The 16,377-nt window shown below is 42.3% G+C and overlaps 1 protein-coding gene across 5 annotated transcripts in view; it reads right to left on the bottom strand.

Moving 5' to 3' along the window:
- The window catches only part of Chek2 (checkpoint kinase 2), a 46,622-nt gene that overhangs the window by 8,218 nt on the left and 22,027 nt on the right, over positions 1–16,377 (bottom strand). For 4 of the 5 annotated variants that reach the window (XM_041648746.1, XM_041648747.1, XM_041648750.1 and 1 more), the window contains 8 exons: positions 14,917–15,025; positions 12,408–12,461; positions 9,770–9,831; positions 7,090–7,186; positions 5,989–6,075; positions 5,147–5,310; positions 4,816–4,931; positions 3,784–3,869 (listed from right to left, as the gene is read on the bottom strand). In XM_041648746.1, the coding sequence (XP_041504680.1) occupies positions 3,784–3,869; positions 4,816–4,931; positions 5,147–5,310; positions 5,989–6,075; positions 7,090–7,186; positions 9,770–9,831; positions 12,408–12,461; positions 14,917–15,025 (775 nt within the window). The remainder of the gene's footprint in view (positions 1–3,783; positions 3,870–4,815; positions 4,932–5,146; positions 5,311–5,988; positions 6,076–7,089; positions 7,187–9,769; positions 9,832–12,407; positions 12,462–14,916; positions 15,026–16,377) is intronic. The other variant, XM_041648748.1, reaches the window with a different exon arrangement.

Consider the following 16,377-nt stretch of genomic DNA (forward strand, 5'->3'; position numbering starts at 1 on the left):
GGGTTTCTCTGTGGTTTTGGAACTAGCTCTTGTAGACCAGACTGGTCTCAAACTCACAGAAATCCGCCTGCCTCTGCCTCACGAGTGCTGGGATTAAAGGCGTGCGCTAGCACCGCCCGGCCAATGTCCTTCTAGACATTGTTTGGTGTAGCCAGAATGACCTGAGGCTATGTGCATCATATTCACAAGCTATCAGTCAACAATAAGTTGAAAAAGAATCTCAACATTAGCACAAGTGGCAAGATTTATCTGTAAATCTGTGAGAAGTCCACATACATTAAGTCACAATATCCCTCAAAGGCAAGTAGGAAGGACTCTTCTGTTTTATTAAAGTTAAATAGAGCTGGGCAGTGGTGGCACACACCTTTAATACCAGCACTCAGGAGGCGGAGGTAGATGGATTTCTGTAAATTTAAGATGTGCATGGTCTACAGAACCAGTTCCAGAACTAGCTACAAAGCTACAAAGAAACCCTGTCTCAAAAAACAAAACAAAACAAACTGAAATAGAAAGTATGAAGAATATCCCCCAATTGGATACAGCTAATGACAAAGCAGGGAAAGAATTCAGAGTCCCCAAAACCATGACTTCCCCAGCCAGGTTCAAGGTTATCATCATTAGCAGATGTTTAGATAGCCCATTTGTGCCCTCGCCCTCCTCATCCAGTGCCTACAATGCTATTCCAAGCAAAATGCTTAGAAGTATCTTCACATAAGATTGGGACAGAAAAACAATCCTGTACAATAAAAGAACTTCTGGAGGCATCACATTCCCTGACTTCAAACTCTACTGAAAACAGCCTGGTATTGGCATAAGAACAGACAGGAGGACCGAATAGAACACCGGATATCAATCCACACATCTTCGAGCATCTGATTTTTGATAAAGAAGTAAAAAATATCAAATGGAAAAAAGAAAGCATATTTAACAAGTGGTGCTGGCATAACTGAATATCAACATATAGAAGAATGAAAATATACCCATATCTATAACCATGCACAAAACTAAACTCCAAATGGATTAAAGACCTCAACATAAAGCCAGCCACACTGAACCTTATAGAAGAGAAAGTGGGAAGTACATTTGAACACATTGGTACAGGAGACCACATGCTAAATATAACCCCAGCAGTACAGACACTGAGAGAAACAATTAATAAATGAGACCCCCTGAAAATGAAAAGTTTCTGTAAAGCAAAAGACACGATCAACAAGACAAAATGACAGCCTACAGAATGGGAAAAGATCTTCACTAACCCCACATCAGAGAGAGGTCTGATCTCCAAAATACACAAAGAACTTAAGAAATTGGACACCAAAAGAACACATAATCCAATAAAAAAAAATGGAGTACAGACCTAAACAGAGAACTCTCAACAGAGGAATCTAAAATGGCTGAAAGACACTTAAGGAAATGCTCAAATCTTTAGTCATCACAGAAATGCAAATCAAAACAACTCTGAGATTCCATCTTATACCTATAAAAATGGCCAAAATCAAAAACACTGATGACAACTTAGGCTGGAGAGGTTGTGGGGAAAGGGAAACACTTCTGCATTGCTGGTGGGAATGCAAGCTGGTACAACCCCTTTGGATGTCAGTGTGGCGATTTCTCAGAAAATTAGGAAACAATCTTCCTCAAGATCCAGTAATACCACTTTTGGGTATATATTCAAAGGATGCTTAATCATGCCACAAGGACATGTGCTCAACTATGTTCATAGCAGATTTGTTTGTCATAGCCAGAACCTGGAAACAACCTAAATGCCCTTCACTCAAAGACTGAATATGGAAAATGTGGTATATTTACACAATGGAGTATTACACAGCAGAAAAAAATAACGACAGCTTGAATTTTGCAGGAAAATGGATGGATCTAGAAAACATAATATTGAGTGAGGTAACCCAGACCCAGAAAGACAATTATCACATGTACTCACTCATAGGTTTTTAAACATAAAGCAAAGAAAGCCAGTCTACAAACCACAATCCCAGAGAATTTAGACAACAATGAGGACCCTAAGAGAGACTTACATAGAATCTACATGGGAAGTATAAAGTAGAAAAAGACAAGATCTCCTGAGTAAATTGGAAGCATGGGGTCCTTTGGGGAGGGTTAAAGTGCAGAGGGGAAAGGCAGGGAGGGGAGCAGGAAAAACTGTAGAGCTCAATAAATATCAATTAAAAAAAAAAGATTGGGGCAGAGCCACGCTTCATGTTTTCTTGCTTGTGCACAACAGATTTCTTTTGAGACAGAAGTACAAACAAAATGGGCTACGCTGACTCATGCATCTCAGACAAATATAAACCCTTGTTGCTAGGCCTAACTATTTGAATGTTAATACAGAAAGCCAGCACAGTGTGTCTGTCTCCATTTGGATCCCAGAAGCTACCCCCCTATTAAAGCATGTGAAAGGAGCCAAGGAGTGGGTTTCTCTTTTTCATCAAAGTTAAATCCCCACATGTAATGACACCTTTGTTTCCAAACTCCTGGTCTCCAAGGCCCTTGCTGTTTTCAGATCTGTGTGATCTAGCAAACACTAAATCTTCTGACAGATTTATTCTAGGAGGAAAATGTTTCCAGCGCAAGATCCAAAACACATCTATCTGTTCTTTTTCCTCCCCTCCCCATCTTCCTTCTTTTTCTTAATATTTTATTGCATTTTTTTTTGCTTATTTATCTTATGTGCACATGTGTGGAGTCAGAGGACAATTTCAGTAGTCAGTTCTCTCCTTCCACCATGTGTACTGGGGATCAAACTCAGGTGAGCCATCCCCCCAGACCCCAGCCAGGATTTGTTGTTCTCAACTTGAGCAGGTCTGATCAAAACTTAGGTGTGGAGAATTACAAGTGAGAAAGTGGACAATCTTCCAGAGTCCCAGAAGACTAACAGGGACACTTGTTTTTTCAAGGTGTCCCGGGAACAGAGAACCATGGAAGGTAACGTCACCCAGGCCCAAACAGAAGCCATAAGGAGTTCACAGCAAAGTGTGGCCAAGCTGAGCAGCAGAATCACATCTACCAAAATACTGGTAGATACTGCTGGATACTCCGGTTAATTAACTCCAAGCCAGCAATTAATCCCCCAAAGTCATAGATGCTCTGACAGCAGCTATGAATGTGAGCTTGGCACAAAAATCTCACAGCAACAGGGATGTGTGAACACAGACATCATGCAAACTAAAAGGGTGCAGGTGACAGCCTGCACTAAGGGCATGCTGGCTCACTAGGAACAAGAGTGAGACCCTTTAAAACATAACCACCTGGCTCAGGAAGTGACTGGGTTCCCTCAGGGAGACTGCCTTCCTGGACCTGCCCCAGATTTCTTGATTGAAGGTGAAAAATGGCTGGAACACAGCCCAGCCCACTCCACCTGGTAGAGGAGGAGCAGAAAAAGGAGACAGCTGGGCATTGAGGAAGACCAAGCTCTCAAAGGATTATGCTGCAATGTCAGGGCAGCCAAATGGAACCAGAACCTAACATAAAGTGAGCTTGTTCATCCAGGAGCTATGTATGAGTTGCAAGGAAGGAGTTGACATTCCCAAACACATACACAAATCCATTCACCCTCCCTCCCCTCATCTCTTCCTCCTTCTTTCCCTCCTCCACACGTGTATCCTGATTGAAAACCATTTATACACACTATACCTACAATCAAATTGAAAACACTTACATAAACGAATCCAACAACAGAGACTGTGTGTGACCCTCAGCCTCACCTCACTTAGGCAGTTCAGGGCTCCCCCTAATTTTAGGCAAACATGCATTGCCTCACACACCCACCTGTAGCCATGGATGATTCAAGGCTTCCTCAGTGGTAAACCTAGATTTTGGATCCACAACCAATAGTTTCTTGACAAGGTCCAGAGCTAAGAAAGCAGAGAATTGGGAAAATCATAATGAAAAAAATGAATACATTTCACCTGTGTTTTCAAACTACAGACCATCAGCCAGAGAGGAGAGCAGCAAGAAGTCAGCCGATTTGGTGGAGAGAGCTCTTCAAGCCCCTCCCTCTCTGAATGCAGAGAACTGTAACCTTGTGGATAAGAATATATCCCATTACTCCCTGCTGGGACATCACAATTTTTTGGCTTCTTCTTTCCTTTCTTGCTGCCGTAATTGAGTTTAGGCTAATTAAAACTGAACTTCTACCCAGTTATGAGATACTCAGGATGCACCAACTCTGCATCCCATTGCTTGACAGTGAGACCAGAGAGTAGTTCTCTCTAGGCATGTAAAAACAAAGCCCAACCCCACAGGCCAGCAACGGCCAAAGCCTAGCTTGCATGCTGCAGCAATATTCTTTCTGGAATCCCTGATATTTAACACTATCACCTATGTTATACTATTGGACACTCAGTCTTCACCTTTTTCTCCAGAGAGTTGCAAAGGTGCACTTTTAAATTATAAAATACAGCTAACTGATGACATTAAACTTTTCCATTCTTCTTAGTCTAAGAAATGTTTGTTATTAAAAGTTACTTTGCACACTTGAATGGGTAGCAGGCCCTTGTGTATGTTATATTAAACATCACACAAAATCTTTAATGTCAGGGTTATTGACCACCTATTTACAAATAAAGAAAATGGAGAACCAAAAAAGTTAAGTAACTTGCCTAAAGTCACAAAACTAACAAATAGCAGACTTAGGACTTCATCTCAGTGTCAAAAGCCCAGGCTCTTAATAATGTCTTCTTCCCTTCAAACGGTGCAAAGCAATGGAACAAAATAGACAAGAGAAAAAAACACGGAGTTTGAGAAGAAACTCCCACCAAAAAAACACCCACATTCAGTAAAACTCTTTTGTGTCCATACCCTTCTCTGAAACATCTGTCCAGACTTCAGGAATAAAGTTGTATTTTCCACTGGTGATTTGATCCTTCAGTGACACTTGAGTCTTATGCTCAGAGAAAGGCGGATACCCACTAAGGCTTAATATTGGCAGAGAAAGAAAGGGAAAAAGATCAACTGGCATGCTTAGTGCCATTTGGATACACAGGTCTTTTCAGCATTGAGAAAATCAGTTTTTCCTTGAATCAACGATTTAAAAATGACCAAAATCAAACAGAAGCTCTCTACCCAGACATAGGTACAGCTTCCATCTGCCCTCATCCAACTAGAATGTGAAACAGAAAATGTTTCCTACCAGATGAAAAGAATAACTCCTAAGCTCCAGCAGTCTACCGCACGGCTGTACCCAGCAGTCCCATTGGAGATAAGGACCTCAGGAGCCAGGTAAGTGGGCGTACCACATAAAGTTCTCATCAGTGATGTCTCCCCCAAAATCTTGGACTGTCCAAAATCAGTGATCTAAAATTATAAAGGAAACAAACGAAATCCAAACACGATCACAGCCAATCATTCCCAAGAAACATGGATTGGCTATTAGTCACACACCCTCCATTAACCCAAAATGTACAATTTCATGTCTTTGCAAAGCATTTAATTTTGCCTAAAAGAAAATCCCTGGGCCCAGGAACCTGAGAACCAAGATTTTTCCATCATTATAACCTTAACAAAAACTGCATAAGCCCTGCCACAAACACATTAGGACTCTTAACACTTAGGCATATTTTTTAGACCCAAGACCCTTAAATTAAACTACACCATGGAACATCTGGAAAGCTTGGGGAATGGGGAGAAATGCACCTGTTCTCACCCTTGAGTTTTGGGGTCTTCTTGTTAGTTTTTGTCTACTAATTGTAACAAGAGATTCTAAAGAGAGGTTAGGCTGAGAAGGCGAGATCCATGACTCAATGGTCCATTCAGATCCTTCCTCTCTGAACACAGAAGTGGCTTGTATACACAGAACTCAGTAAGTGCTCATTAGATTGGTAGAATATGGTGTGATCTCAGCAATAACTGTTAAGTATGGGAAGTTCAGATTCTCAACCTTTAGATATTCCTATTTTTTTATGTAAGAAATTAAAGGATAGTTTTGAAAAGAAATATACAGCGGTGGCAACAGAGGGAATGAAAAGTTCCCACCTTGATAAGGCAGTCCTCTTCTTGAGAAGACAAAAGAACATTCTCTGGCTTTAGGTCCCGATGTATAATCCCATTTTCATGAAGGTACTGTACAAAAAGAGAGGCAGGACCATTGGTTTATACCAAACACATGTGAAGACAGTGACCAATACCTAACTCCTAGCCGGGGTGAACCCAAGCTGTATTAAATGTCAGCTCACTCCTTAAAGTCAGAGCTGGAGTAAGGCTTCAGCAGGTTTTCTGTATGTGTAGCCTTGTCTGTCCTAGACTCACTCTGTAGACCAGGCTGGCCTCGAACTCACAGAGATCCGCCTGCCTCTGCCTTCCGAGTGCTGGGACTAAAGCTGTGCTGCACCACTGCCTGGCTTTGAAGTTAAAGGCCAGCATGGATTCTATGACAACTAGGGCCACAGAGAAAGACCTTGTCAGCAGAGGAGAGAGTTAAAAGTTAGAGCACAGAGATGGGGGAAGAAGGAGGGAGAGAGACACTGACCAACTTATCAAACCATGGGAAGAAATCACCACCACAAAATAAGGGACAAAGAACGAGCACATTCCCTGACACCCACCCATTACCGGTGCACTGCATCTCATGGGGTGCTATTCGTAAGGAACACATTATCGGACCGTAGAGGAACAAATTATCTATCTCAATCATCCCAACTGGTCAGTCAGTTTTGCTTTCAATCCCATCTTTACACCTTGAAAACCAAGACATTGCCACAGGGATCAGGTAGGTGCAAAAATCAATGCCCCTCCAGAAGGCCCTCCAAGTCAAAAACATAGATGGGGTTATATGGATTTTGTTTTTCTGAGATGACTTTGTCCGTGGTAGGCAAGCACTCTACCTCTGAAGTGTTTCATTTTGAAACAAGTTCTCTCTAAATTGCCTAAGTTAGATTTGAACGAGACTCCTGCCTTAAGCTCCCCCAGTAGACGGGATTCCAGGCCATGGCACCTATGGCACCAGGTCATTTCTTTAGTTCTCTTTCTTACTGTCTCTCACACTCCCAGCAGCATTTGAGCATCTGAGTCACGGGGGCAGGCATTTTCTCCTAGAGGATGTCCTTGCCTACCACAAGAGGGCGAGAAGAGAATCACCTGTACAGCCAAAAGCATCTGGTAGAAATAGAGCTTGCAGGTTGCTTCCTTCAGGCGTTTGCTCACCACCCGGTCAAAGAGCTCTCCACCTTCCATCCTGAAACACAAATAAAGAGGGACTTTCACTCGTGAGGCACAGCACAAAAGAAACAAACTCATCTAGCTCAGCAAAACGGGGTGCGTGTGTGTGTGTGTGTGTGTGTGTGTGAGAGAGAGAGAGAGAGAGAGAGAGAGAGAGAGAGAGAGAGCGCAAATGAGCGCATGCCTCACAAGTCAAAGGCCCTGGCCTGGAACTCTAGCACTAAAGCACAGGTCACTTTTATCTTCCCTTCACATAACTTAATGCGCTTGACTGGGCGTTATAGGGCATGACTTTAATCCCAGCACTCAGGTAGAATTCAAGGCCACCCTGTTATGATCTATATAGTAAGCCCCAGGCTAGCCAGAGATACAGGATACCCTGCCTCAAAACAAACAAACAGATAAATAAACTCGAAGGCTGAGAGCAATGGCTCAGTTGTTAAGGCTCACTGAGTCCCCAAGGCTCCCCTCAGCTCTTCTCAACCTATGCCCTCCCTAAACTTCTGCAGCTTCTGGGCTTCCATAACTTCCCTGCCTTTTGGGCCATGTGCTCTCTTGGTTCTCTTGGCCCTCCTCCTTGCTCTTTCCTGTTCCTCTCTTCTTCTCTTCATTTCTCTCTTCTCTCATAGCCTGGTTTATTATGCTACTTCTCTCCCAGCTCTGGACTCCTCGAGATGCCTTTCACTGTGCTCTCCCTTATTCTGACAATAAAAACCTTCTCCTCAACCATACCTTGGAGAGGTCATGCCCTCATTCACTCACCTCCCAACACCAGTGCCTAACTCACAAGTGCCTGTAACTCCAGCTCCAGGGAAACAAAGCCCACCTCTGACCTCTCCGAGCACTGGCAGTCATGTGTACACACACAGACACACAAACTTAAAAGTAATACGAAATAAATCTTCTAACAAATTAATGAGCTATTAAAAGCCTCATCCACAGTCAGATGTCCCAGCTAGAAAAGAAGAAAAAGTGGAATAGCATGACTTCTTTGGGGACTTTCAAAAGTCTGGTTCCAGCAGGGTGGTGGTGGCCCACACCTTTAATCCTACCTATAATAACTGATGTCAAATAAAGACATAATTGGTGGTACATTATCTATAAGCCCAGTACTCAGAAAAAAGAGGTTGGTACATTCAAGGAGATCCTGAGCTACACAAAGAATTTAATACCAAAGTGGGCTACATGAGACTCCACCTCAAAAAGAAAAAAAAAAAAAAGTACTAAGTGATGGCTGAGAATGTAGGGAGGGTACTTGCCTACCATGTGCAAGACCCTAGGTTTGAGTCCACCCACAGCAGAACTACTGACGCAGGTAAAAAGCATGGCACAGTGCAGATGTTCAATGGGAAACTTCCAACAGTGAAGCAGTAACCCACTGGCGCCTGGAGGAGCGTTATGAAGGGAAACACCGACAGCAATACTGGGCGCATAGCAAGGCTTTAACAAGCAGCACAACTGTTGGTTATATTGTTACTACTATTATTAATTTGTTGCCTGAACTTGTGCAGGTGCTGAGAATTGAACCCAAAGCTTCTGGAAGAGCAATCAGTGTTCTTAACCACTGAGCCATGTTTTCGGCCTTTCTATAAATAATGGGCACACACACACTATTGCTGGGGGTGTGTGTATATAAAGCACATGTGCAACATGTCTTAAACGTAAAGGTCAAAGGACAACTTACAAGAATCAGTTCTCTCTTTTCAACATTTGGGTCTTACAGATCAGACTCAGGTCCTCAAACTTGGCAGCAGGTGCTTTTATTCAATGAGACATCGTGCCCTCCCAATCATAATCTTAATGGCCACTCCTCATAGGAACTATGCGCACAGAATTCCCTGTCTGACCCAACAGCTGCTCCCAGAAACACACAAGTTTATACAAGAACAGACATGCAGCAGGCCACCTCCAGGAATACAAAATTTGAAGATACGAAAAGACATTCAAGAGCCACCATGTAGCCAGGGCTCACGGTTCTCAAGAATAGTCCACACAGGCAGATACCTTCAGAGTAATGATAAATTGGACTCATGTTGAATGTCCACATCTGTCAGTATCCTGAAGGGCTTCCCAACCCTCAAATCATTTAATCCTTTTAAGAAGTCTACCAGCTAGAGTACAATTGTTATTCACATTCAACACTCAGAAAATGAGAGTCAGGGAGGTGAAATGAACTCCTTCCAAGGGCAATCAGCTTGTCCTGTACAAAATAAAGCTCAATCTCAGGCCTCAGATACAAGGTCTCAATCCCTTCATACCTGTCATTAGAAGAGCTTTAGAATTCACACACACACACACACACACACACACACACACACAGTGACTCCACTAACACATCTCCATTAAGAGCCCCAGTATGACAAAGGCAGGTCTGCATTCAATTCTTTGCTGGCTTATAAGACTTACATAGAAACATAAATTTAAAATATTACTACTACTTGTTGGGCAGCAATGATACATGACTCCAATCTCAGGACTCTATGAGTTCGAGGCCAGCCTGGTCTACAGAACAAGTTCCAGGACAGGTTCCAAAGCTACACAGAGAAACCTTGTCTCAAAAAACCAAAACGAAACAGAAGAAAACAAAGTTACTACTTACAACTCCAGAACAATGTAATAATCTTCTGCATCAAAAACATCTTTAATCTGGATGATGCAAGGCTAGAACAGAGAAGAAGAGAGAAGTGAGACACTTCACAAAGAAAACCTCAAGGCCCAGAAACTGAGGTCTCAGGAGGACAAAGATCAGGCACTGGACTCTTATCTGAGGATGTTTTTATGTCACGTACAGGAGAAGGCAGAAGAAATGTTTCTGACTCTTCAGAGAAAACACTCAGTATCAGTCAGCAAGGGGAAATTCATGTGTGCATATGAGCCTACCTAAGAGTGACAGCAGGTCCTCCCAGCCTTCTTTATTTGTCCAGAACAGGACTCAAGCAACCTGACAAGGACCATGCATAAGGCAGCAGCAGAATGGTGGTGGGGAGTTTTCACAGCAGGTCTGAGACCTGAAATCCAATCCTAGCACAAGAGTGAAGGAGAACCAGACACACAACCAGAGACCATGAAGCTAATTTGTAATCCTAGCACTTAGGAGGGCAAGGAAGGAAAATCAAGAACTCAAGGCCAACCTCAGCTATAAAACAAGTTCAAGGCCAGCCTGCAATATGAGACCTTTTCTCAACAACAAAGAAGAAAGCTAGGGAGGAAGCCCAATTATATTACCAGACACCAGACCCATACAGCTCCAGGACTGGAAGCATGGACAATGGAAAGAAACTTTCATGATTAGATAGATCTTCCCCATTGTATAAGACCTTCCGAGCATGGCCTCCAGATTATGACCGAGTATCAGCACAGGGGACAGAGAACATAGCGGGCAGGGAAGAACAGATTTAGATACTCTAGAATGCACACTTATGATTTTCCACTTAGAAAGCACACCTATTGTGCTTACAACTGACAGCCAAGTTCAGTGATAGAGATAAGAACCAGACTGGGTAAGTATCAATCAGAATAAAGGATTGTGATCATGTGGGAACCAGACAGCCTATACTACTTCCAGGTTTGAGATTAAGAGGGTGGTGAAATTCACCATAGTATTCTTCCATCAAAGCAAGTCTCACCATAACTGCCTTCCTGCAGTGAACTGTTGTAAGACAATCAGTAGAGGCCCCACTGCCTCGTGGCATGAAGACCTGGGAATACCGATGAGTGCTAAGGCGAGACTTCCGCTTTAAAAAGGATCAAAATAACCAGTAAAATACTTAGGGAGATGGAATGTATGGATTGGTTTAAAAAGGATCAAAATAACCAGTAAAATACTTAGGGAGATGGGATGTATGGATTGGTTTAAAAAGGATCAAAATAACCAGTAAAATACTTAGGGAGACGGGATGTATGGATTGGTTTAAAAAGGATCAAAATAACCAGTAAAATACTTAGGGAGATGGGATGTATGGATTGGTTTGCTTGTTTGTTTATTTAATTACATGTGTCTATCTATATCTATGCATGCCATAGAGCATGTGTGGAGATCAGGGGAGAACTTGTGAGAGCTGATTTTTTTTCCTTCCTCCTGTGGTTCCTAGGGATCCAACCAAGATTGTCAGACTTAGTAGCAAGTGCCTTAAACCTCTGAGCCTTTTTGCCAGCACTGAATGTGTTTTACAAAACAAAACAAAACTGGCAAAGTAGGCTGCAGCAGGAAGATTGTTTGAGCCAGAAATCAGAGCCCAGCCAAGTCAATTCAGCCAGTTCCTATTACAAGGAACAGAAACAAACTCACTCAAGAGACAGAGATGGAAGGGTCATGTAAGCACAGTATTCCCAGACCAACCAGGGCAGAAGTGCGGGGATGTCTCCAAACAACAAAAAAAGAATAAAATGAAAGAGCAGGAAAGGAGGTAGGTGAGGAGGAGAAAAGGCAGAGGGAAAGAAAAAGGAAAGGGAAGAGACAGCAGGAAAGGAAGAAGCTGCAAATCCAACAGTGGACAGCCAAGTAAGAGGGCCGACCACTGAGTTGTAAACAGGCAGTGAGATACTGTGTCAAAGGCAGTAATGTAGAATAAAAAGAGCTTCAAGTGCTTGAAGGGATGTGAGGAGATGAAAGAGAGAACAAAGAAACTCTTCTGTTTGGAGGTTAAAAGGGAGAATAAGCCAGATTTGGGTCAAGTTGACTCCAGTCCCTACGGGGACACATAAACCGATGAAGACACTGAAAGAACTAGCAAAGGGAAGACAGGACCAGCCTAGCCCACTACAGCCCTTCTCATCTTCCACAGACACACTGATCCTGAGAAAAAAGGAGGACCATTTATACCCAACCAGACTCCCACACCAAGGAATGAGACAAGATAAAATGACAGGACTCCATTCACCTCTCACACACCATAGATTTAAATAAAATACTCCAAATAAAAAGTATTTAAAAGTGCCAAATTTTCAGATGTAATTAACCTCACTAAAACTTTCATTTTCTTTACAAATATAATCACTAATCTCTATAAGATTTTGGTCAAGATCTCATCAAAAATACTGAGCATTGAATCATGAGGTTATGAAGCCTTTACAGAGGATTATATTTTCACAAACTTTAAGGAAAACTCTTGCAAGTTAAAAAGAGTTTGGTCATGTGTGCGTTCACATGCCCAGGTCAACACTAACCTCCTACAGACATGCTATGTACATGTCCCATATTTTCAGACAAGTTTCTATAAGTGATAAGTAATACTTACGTGATTTAGTTTTTTCAAAATTTCTATTTCAGTTTCAACACTGGGAGCCATGTCCTTAAAAAGGATAACATTACAGTTCATTAATAATAATAATTGCAATGGTTAGTATTCATCTTAAGTAAAGACTGCCTGAGTTACAAAATAGCCTCTGTTCATACAGATGACACAAAATTACATATTTATGTAAAATGGACTTTGTCCAAAAAGCCCAGATTAAAGATATTTAAACACATATTTTCTCTATTTTTTATTTTTATGCACATTGGTGTTTTGCCTGCATGTACATCTGTATGAGAGGAAGAGACCTGGTCAGTCTTCATTAACTTAGACCATGAAACCCAGTATGAACAAGTTCGAGTTGAAAATTTGAATATTTGTGTGCGGGTGCTGAGCCCCTTGGAACTGGGAGTATAGATAGCTGTGAGTGTTGAAAATTGAACCCAGGTTCTCTGGAAGAACAGTCAGTACTCTTAACCACTGAGCTATCTCTCCAGCCCCCCAGATTTAAAATTTTTAAATCCAGCCTTTTCCTCTCAGCTCCCACACTCATTATTACATTGCAGGGCTGGGGTGGGAGGTTCTACTAACTAAGAGGTCCCACAGAGTACAATGAATGGAAGAGAACAATTAAGAAGTAAAGATTGGTTCTAAGTTTTTATCAATCTAGTAGATATGCTTTTCCGCCTAAACAGGAGGCAAATCCAGAATCATGTCTATAACAAAGTGAACACAGACCGGAAACTCCTATTGCCGTGTAAGAATAGAATTATCTAGGAAAAACAATGTGAAGAATGTTAAAGCCAGAAACAGCTGGCTGGGAAGGAAGAGCGATTGGGTCCCACCTTTTATATTACTGTGTTGCATCATGTGTAAAAAAACAACACGTTTGGCTCACTCATTCAGTAAATGTGGGCAGAAAAGTGATAAACAGCTGTCACATAAAAATAATTTACGTTCTAAAATCTGCAGCTGAAAATTGGAAATGTTATCTCAGTGGTACAGTACTTGTCTGGCATTCATAAATCTCTGACTCTGATAAAAATGTTTCTAAGCTGGGCAGTGGTGGCACACACCTTTGATCCCAGCACTCGGGAGGCAGAGTGTGAGGCCAGGCTGGGCTACAGAGCAAGTCTCAGGAAAGACAGGACTACAAAGAGAAACCCTGTCTTGAAAATAACTTTTTTTTAAATGTGTTTCTGTAACAAACTCAGTCATTGCCATTTGCCAAAGAGCAAAGAATTAGGAATTACCTCAACAATCAAGCAGAGAATTCTTTTTTTTTTTACAGATATATTTATTTATTGTGTATGCAGTGTTCTGCCTGCATGTATGCCTGCAGGCCAGAAGAGGGCATCAGATCTTATTACATATGGCTAAGCCACCATGTGGTTACTAGGAATTGAACTCAGGACCTCCAGAAGAGCAGTTAGTGGTCTTAACCACTGAGCCATCTTCTCCAGCCCCAAGCAGCGAATTCTTTTTTTTTTTTAAGATTTATTTATTTATTTATTTATTTATTTATTTATTTATTATGTATACAACATTCTGCCTCGATGTATGCCCGCAGGCCAGAGGAGGGCGCCAGATCTCAGTACAGATGGTTGTGAGCCACCATGTGGTTGCTGGGAATTGAACTCAGGACCTCTGGAAGAGCAGCCAGTGCTCTTAACCTCTGAGCCATCTCTCCAGCCCCCAAGCAGCGAATTCTTATGTGCATAAATTATGAGGAAGTTGGAACCACTGCTCCTCAGTGACATCTGTTTACACCTGTCTGATAACATCCAGAACATGTGTATAGTGTTCAGCTCACACTCAGAACTGAATCATATCAGGCAGAGGCTAGCTGACTCTTTGGAAACACCTGAAGCCTTTCATAGCAAATGGGATCAGCAGGGCCGAGGGAAACAGTTGGTTGCTCTCCTTTGTTGTCATCAAATAGTAAAAATTATTTAAAGGTTAATTAATAAGAGCATTAATAAGCTCCCTCTGTCAAGATGGGAGTATATGCCTAGCACTCCAGAGGAGGCATTGGCATAGGCCAGACTCACTCCATAAGTTCAAGGCCAGATGGGGCTGTGAGACAGCCCTATCTCAAAAAAAAAAAAAAAAGTTTTTTTGGAATAAAAAGTAATCACCACATAACTTGTAGAGTGAGGCAAAATAATACATTAAAGCTAATAAGGAGTTGCCATTTTAACAAATACTTTCAAAATCAGTGCTGAGAGTAAAGTACAGCCAGGAGGTGGCACACACCATTGATCACAACACTCAGGAAACAGAGGCAGGTGGCTCTCTGGGAGTTTGAGGCAAGCCTGGTCTACAAAGCGAGTTCCAGGATAGCCAGGGCCACACAGAAAAACCCTGTCTTGAAAAACCAAGGAGAAAAAAAGTACTACATCTCAGCTATCCAGTCTTCCTGAAGTTGGGTCATGCTCCAGGGTTCCTCGAGGAAGTTAAGAAGCAATGCGAAGACCAGGCAGCTATAAACACAGGTAACACGGGTACTCACTGCTTCTCTCGACGAGCCGAGAGCAAACTTCCGCTTGCTGATGATCTTTATGGCTACTTTCCTGCACGTTCTCCGCTCAAAAGCCATTTTTACCTCCCCACAAGCACCACTAATGGGAAAAACACAGACAGTGATTTTCAGGATGATTTTCATCATGAAACCCACCAGGCATCTACTTTGACTAGAATAAATTAAAGATGGAACTGACAAGGCTGCTCAGGTGGACAATCTGAGTATCCAGAACCCATGTAAACCAGGCATCATAGCATACATCTGTGACACAGGAAGACTGGAGGCAGAAACAAGAGAACTCCCCAAAAGCTTATAGGCCAGCCTGCCCAGCATACAGAGCAGCAAACAGAGACCCAGCCTCAAGGTAAAAGATCGAAGACCAACACCCATTGTGTCTTCTGTTGCACATGAACTTCCAGTCTTTTTTTTTTAATATTTATTTATTATGCATACAATACTCTGTCTGTGTGTATGTCTGCCGGCCAGAAGAAGGCACCAGACCTCACCACAGATGGTTGTGAGCCACCATGTGGTTGCTGGGAATTGAACTCAGGACCTTTGGAAGAGCAGGCAATGCTCTTAACCACTGAGCCATCTCTCCAGCCCAACTTCCAGTCTTTTGTGCGCGCGCGCACAAGCGCACACAGACACAGACACACACGAAACTAAATATTGTCCAAGCAACATTTCTTCACTGTCCATGTGTTCAAAGGACACACTGAAACTTCACCAGAGTAAACTGGCAAGGGCACAGGTAGATGTGATGCCCCCAACACTAAGCTTGGAGTGACTTCAATCTAATCATAGCCCTTGATTGTGAAATTCATGGAAAGACACTAAGAAAAAAGAGAATTTACTTTCTCTAGAGTCCTGAGAAATATCAATAAAAGAGTCTTCATGATCAAAAATGAGTACCCATGCCAAGAGGGTTACACAACCATAATTCAAGAGCTAAGAGAACAGAAAGAAGGACAGCAGCCAACAAAGACCAACGTGGGTATATAGAGTTCTAGGCTGTCAACGTGGGTATATAGTTCTAGGTTGTCAACGTGGGTACATAGAGTTCTAGGTTGTCAACGTGGGTACATAGAGTTCTAGGTTGTCAACGTGGGTATATAGAGTTCTAGGTTGTCAACGTGAGTATATAGAGTTCTAGGTTGTCAACGTGGGTGTATAGAGTTCTAGGTTGTCAACGTGGGTATATAGAGTTCTAGGTTGTCAAGGTCAGCCATGCCATCTAGGGCATTCATGCCCAAATTGAAATACGAGAAAATTCAAAACAATTACCAACAACTTGCACGTACAATTTGAAGCATAAATTGCACCCTACACTACATCCAGAAATGCTGCACGATTACTCTGCATGCAGCAGCACCTTCAAAGATTTCAGACTCACTGGATACCACCAAGGCCACACAAAACAGTATGCAGCAAACAATTACCCCAGTA

This window comes from Microtus oregoni, unplaced genomic scaffold, assembly GCF_018167655.1.
Source record: "Microtus oregoni isolate MIOR12 unplaced genomic scaffold, Mior012 000003F_ref0000135, whole genome shotgun sequence".
Taxonomy (NCBI): Eukaryota; Metazoa; Chordata; class Mammalia; order Rodentia; family Cricetidae; genus Microtus; species Microtus oregoni.